This window comes from Triticum aestivum, chromosome 5A, assembly GCF_018294505.1.
Source record: "Triticum aestivum cultivar Chinese Spring chromosome 5A, IWGSC CS RefSeq v2.1, whole genome shotgun sequence".
Lineage (NCBI taxonomy): Eukaryota > Viridiplantae > Streptophyta > Magnoliopsida > Poales > Poaceae > Triticum > Triticum aestivum.
The window spans coordinates 125,974,748-125,980,322 of record NC_057806.1 but is presented as its reverse complement, the minus strand read 5'-3'; the positions used below and the strand labels follow the sequence as shown (position 1 = coordinate 125,980,322).

General features: G+C 42.0%; 1 protein-coding gene and 1 long non-coding RNA gene across 11 annotated transcripts in view; one reads left to right on the top strand and one right to left on the bottom strand.

Annotated features, from left to right (window-relative positions):
• The first annotated feature begins 272 nt into the window (after positions 1-272).
• LOC123102594 (cytochrome c oxidase subunit 6b-1-like) lies at positions 273-1,305 on the top strand. The gene is made up of 2 exons (XM_044523998.1): positions 273-635; positions 741-1,305. Exons 1-2 carry the CDS (start codon positions 273-275, stop codon positions 792-794), a joined length of 417 nt encoding a protein of 138 aa, XP_044379933.1. The 3' UTR covers positions 795-1,305.
• A 370-nt stretch (positions 1,306-1,675) lies between these two features.
• LOC123102595 (uncharacterized) overlaps positions 1,676-5,575 on the bottom strand; it is a 31,282-nt gene continuing 27,382 nt past the window's right edge. For 4 of the 10 annotated variants that reach the window (XR_006449065.1, XR_006449068.1, XR_006449067.1 and 1 more), the window contains 4 exons: positions 5,312-5,491; positions 3,825-3,959; positions 3,166-3,409; positions 1,676-2,505 (listed from right to left, as the gene is read on the bottom strand). This is a non-coding gene — a long non-coding RNA (uncharacterized lncRNA). Of the gene's footprint in view, positions 2,506-2,986; positions 3,039-3,165; positions 3,410-3,824; positions 3,960-5,311; positions 5,492-5,575 lie in introns of all 10 variants that reach the window. The other 6 variants (XR_006449074.1, XR_006449070.1, XR_006449069.1 and 3 more) reach the window with 6 other exon arrangements.

Below are 5,575 nucleotides of genomic sequence, written 5' to 3'. Positions count from 1 at the left end.
TACCTGGGAAGGTACTGTCAGTCCTATCTGTACATGATGTGAAGTCGATTGTGAGTTCCAGTTTGGCTGTCTGGAACCTTGGCGTCGTCTAACCTAGATCAACGTCTATCTGGGATCTGGTGTTGAGTCGTAGCATCGATCGTGGATGTGTACACGTGTGCGCACCATGACACGTGCCTCCGCCCGGAACAGACAGCTGCCACCGTGGCTTGGCATCTCTCCTTCTTCAGTGCTTCCACCGCTCAGCGCCAGTACAAAATCAACCAGCACCCATGCAGTCAGTCACCGTTCTGCCCCACGTTATCCAGAGCACCGATCGTCCTTCAGAGCATCGATCCGAGCACCGTAGTGAACCCGCACGAGAAGATGCACGCCAGGGACGTGGGGAAAGTGGCCCGAGGGGAGCAGGCGCCGAGGCCGCCGCACGAGCCCGGCAGCGTAGCCGACTCGCCGCCGCCGCCTACGTCGAGCTGCGCACTGCGCCCTGCGACTTCCGGTTCCCGACCCAGAACCAGACGCGCCACTGCTGCGTGCGCTACCTCGAGTACCACCGGTGCATGAAGGTCAAGGAGGGTGACACGTCGGAGTGCGGCAAGTTCCAGCGCTACTACAGATCTCTCTGCCCCACGGATTGGGTAAGCAGGTTCATTCAGGTTCCGGTGCATAATACTATGCTGCTTCTTCTGCCTCGGGTCTCCATCGTCGTCGGCTGTTAAGAGGGAGTGTGATTTGCTTTGCAGGTTGTGGAGTGGAACGGGAATCTAATCTGCTGTATCATCTTAGGGAGCGAGTGACGACATGTCATTTCGATGTACCAGTAGTTACATAAGCACAGAGACAGCGGTCTGAATCTATGTTGTTGGCCCCTCTCCTTAAAATGCTTCCAGCTGGTAGTGTTTGCCATCTCAAGTTGATTCTTCACAAATACATTTTCCAGCTCCAAGTTTCTTCATGTCACAGCAATTGAGGTCCCTAACCTCAATTTTGGCTACGGTCTCCATTTATCAGATAGCTTCGATGGACACTAGAAGCATACGCGCGCCTTGCTGCGCCGCTTAAACTGCTACGGTGTCCAAGTCTGAAAAATATTAAACTGCTACTGTGTCAAGTCTGAAAAATATGCCTTGAATGCTACCATGAGCTATCCATCTCACTCTTTTTTAACCGAAATACTGCTTATAAATGTGTACTGGGAATTGTCGTAGCACTTGCTCTTACCTCGAGTTAACATCCAGACAATTGAAATAGATCGGATAATTGTCTAGTTGTGGAAGAGAAGTTCATATCAGTCCTAGGCACAAAGCATTTGACCAGCAGTGACCCTTTCTCCTTTCTGAGATGGATATCATCTCTCACAACCAAGCATTGGGCAATTCAAATGCCATGCAATAGAACGACACCAGATCGTTTAAATACTGAATGAGAAGTACCTTTTGTATTACATATACTAGAACGTATGAATAGCAACCACCTCTCGCAAACCGTACTTGATAAATGGTAGAGGAACAAAATTTCCAAAACAATAAAATTGAGAAAAGCAAATGATTAATTAATCTGCTAAAACTTAGGATGAATAAGAACTAAGAAACACGGATACATGGTAATACGGGTTTTTTCTCAAAAGCAGCCATACGGGGACGTTAAGTATATATAGAACAAATAACAATATGCCATCTAATAAAGAGAAAAATAATAATGGGATGCAATTATACTGCCCCCTTTGTTGTCTCCCTGCCTGTCAATGGTTGAGTTGAATGAATCTAAATCTCCTCATACTGAGATCTTTGCAACATGCAAATACATACTATGCTAATATTGGAAATTGTGACAAACATAAACCTTCACTTCACCCGTGGAGGATTGGCTGCTGCCCCAGATATCATGCCCCTGGCCAACAAAAAGACAGCGACACCAGCAGCAAGAAGGAAAGACCCAAACACAAAGCGGCATCCACAGCAGGCGGAAGTTAAGCAAGAACTCGAGCACAAAGCGGCATCCACAGCAGGCGGAAGTTAAGCAAGAACCCCAAGCAGCAAAGGCACTCCGACAGCCGACAGCAATAGTTCAGCAGCAAAAAACTAATCAGAAAGAGGTGAGGGTGAGGTGATTTGTTTCTAAATATCGTTATCTTGGTCAGTATTTAACAATCTGGCATTCTGTTTCGGAAGTGTATGGACAGGGAAAGCTCAGTACAGTGTTGACTTGCAGTGAAAGTGGATGGATGGTTTTTTGGTTCCATGAGGATGAACAATTCCTGCATGTTGTTTTGATTGGTCCTAGTCCATAAAGATATGGTGTAGATTATCACAAAGTTATCCATTTAACATTTAATTAACATTTTTCAATAATCTCAATCCAGTTTAGTGTAGTTTCTGTGAGATTTCAGTTCTGCGTAAAAATGCAGTTATATATGCAGTTTACCTGTATTCTTGCATCTCCAGACCAACTTCTGAGCAAGGGGCTTGAACAAACTGGGTGCACATACTTGCATATTTTGACTGACTCCTGAAAAAGCAAGGATATATTACTCAATCTATGTGTATTGTAACTGCAATATGATGCTTGGTCACATGAATGCATGCTTTGCTAAGTCTTCTAATTTCTGTGGTATGGTGTTCAGGTTTTTGGGGCCAAATTGCTACATATAGCATGCATTGCTAAATCTTGTAGCTTAATAGTTGGGACAAATTTTTGCTGCTGCTAGCTTGAATGCTTGACCATTTTGAAACCGTAATAAATCCATAGGAAACTCAAGAAGGGTTGTCTATAGGAAATTAATAGACATGACCATCTAACAATTACAATTTAGCTTGAAATAAAATGATTATCAGTACATAATCTGATTCCTAACCTTGTAATAACTCAAAATAATGCTGATTTGGAATGAGAAGCTTGTTTATTTCCCATTGCAGATCAATGTACTAAATTTGCATGTGATTCTACAAAGGACAAACTTTATCAAGCACATAATCTGTTTCCCACTCACATTTTCCTGGAGTACTCGTATTGGTGATGCGGCAGGTATGAATTTTGTACTACTGCAAAAATCAAATCTGAATGAGGTGGGCGCTATGTTACCTGCTCAAGCTTCCTTTGCCTGGAGCAACTAACGGCAGAAAGTTGCGTTGGGGGAAGAGATAGGGGAGGAATGAGTTGAAGGCGTACCTTGCTGCCACGAGGTGAGCTGTTTGGGAGCTTCAGCACCAGACGAGATGGCGTCACCCGTGCTCCCTTCTAGGGGCCGCTAGATAGAAGGGCCCAGCAGAACCGAAGGAAATCACCGCCGCCAAGCAGAACCGAACGAAAGTCCCGACACCAATTGTAGGCTGGCAACACAAGCGCTCCACGCAGCAGAGCAAAGAACAGCGCAGGCATGCAGCGACCAACATCCACGGTGGGTCAACGCCCCCTGTGGTTTGTGCATGAAGCGTTCAACTGAGTCACTCATGTTAAGTGAATATGGAGAGAAATATTAAGATAACAAAATATTGTAGTTCTGATTGAATAAGAATTCCAGTTGCTACTTGTATAAGTGTAGGGTTGAACATATTTTAATGGCAAAATGTTCCACTGTTTGCTTGAACGTTATGACTAAATAAGTGTTCTGGTAAGCTTTGAGCATTTGCAGAATTGAACAGAAGAACAACATATGCAGAATTATGAACAAAGCTGAACAAAGCTGAACAAAACTGAACTGAATTCCACTTGTTGCTCCTAACACTTAACTAAATGGCACACAAGACTGAATTTGAACTGAACTAAATGACAATTATTGCCCAGAATTGACTAAACTGAATGGCACCCAAAATTAAACTTGAACTAACCTAAATGGCAACTATTGCCTGGAGTTGAGTTGAAATACTTGTTTACACTCTCACTTGAGTTAGAGCACATGTTTTCCAAAAAAGAACAAAAGTATTTCACCACAACCCAGAAAAAATGCCATCTGTGACCAGGCCCTGTAAATAAAAAATAGAAGTACAGTTTTTAGACAGAAATTATGATCTCTAGATTTGTAAACTAACTGAATATGAGTGAATCATTATGACTGAATGAATGCTCCAGTAACCTACAAGTTTCCAGTTTGCACCATGCAAGCAGCGTATTCAACTATGTATGACAAAAAAGCAGGCCACCACTATAGCTTGTACAGATTTTGTAGTTATACGGAAACATCATGTTCTCCGTCTTACTATGAAACTGCACCCCTTGTGAATCAGGCCACTCCAAAATGGTGTCCATAATTTGAATCAAAAATATAATTTTGGGCCACTGAAGTTGGTGTACACGACATAAGACCTAGGTATAAATTTCCATGAGAAGTGATTTCTATTTGGTTCCTGTGATAAGTAATAATCAGAAATAACACTCAACATGAGCTAAGCTAGCCAGGTAAGATTAGTCAACCTAATCCAGTTTCCTACTTAGGCCTTTAAATTATTTCTGCCGAGGGAAGCATGTTCAATTGCCTCTTATTTTTCTTACTCTTAGCTTCATATCAGTCGGCGCTTTTCCATCACCGGTGAACATTAAAAATGAATACAATTGCATGATCACATAGAAGTATAATTAAGTAGCAGCAGCATATACGATCTATAATAATGCAAAGCATAGCCAGATAACCATTCGATGCTGATTACAATCAAAGATGCAACAAAAGGTCAATGGAAATTGTTAATCTGACAAAAGAGTGAAAGCATCATTAATACTGGAAGAAAACTAAATATTATTCCCTCCGATCCAAAATAAGTGTGGCAGTTTTGAACGAACCCGGGCTCAAAACTGCGACACTTACTTTGGATTGGAGGTAGTAGAAAGAAAATATTTTTCTATAAAAAATAGATAGAACATGTCACCTGCAGCTCATACAAAATTAGCAACATCCAAAGACAATCAACTATAATTCAAACTAAATATTTACCCCCAGCCACCAACAAAGGCAAATGAACTGGAAGCACAATGAGGTAAACCATAGGTGTCATACAACCCAAGTAACCAAGTACAGGATAAAGTTCTTCCAAGCCCAATCCCAAGCCCAAGCAAGTAAAAAAGGAGGCAATTTATCCATGAATTCAGACCAAGACAAAAGGAGAATAAAAGGTTCCAAACAGAGCATATAGGCAAACAAAGCATACAGGCCAAGACCCAAACATCAGAAAAACAAAATTGACGACGCGTTGGAAATTACTCTTAACCAAAAATTTTCTATTATTGATTCTCAAGGAAGTTCATCTTACTGTAAGCCTAAATTCTGTAATTCATGAGCAACCCCAATGGACTCAGATAAATCAAGGATGGAGCGATAAAAGACCTGAAGGAAATGGGGCATAATAAAATCCATAGCTCTGGTAAAAGGACGCCCTTCCAAAACAGCAGGTCAGTAGCCAAGCAAGCTCATAAAGTCATAATTCATATGATAAATTCAGGTATGCCACCTGCATCATTCAGTATGGCTATGATGAGAACCATGAATAATGCCGGAAGAACAAACCTGCAACCATAAAAGACAGCAAGATTACTGGTGGTGAAATACTGTCACAATTACCTACTATTGGATTTGCTGTTGCATTCTTAC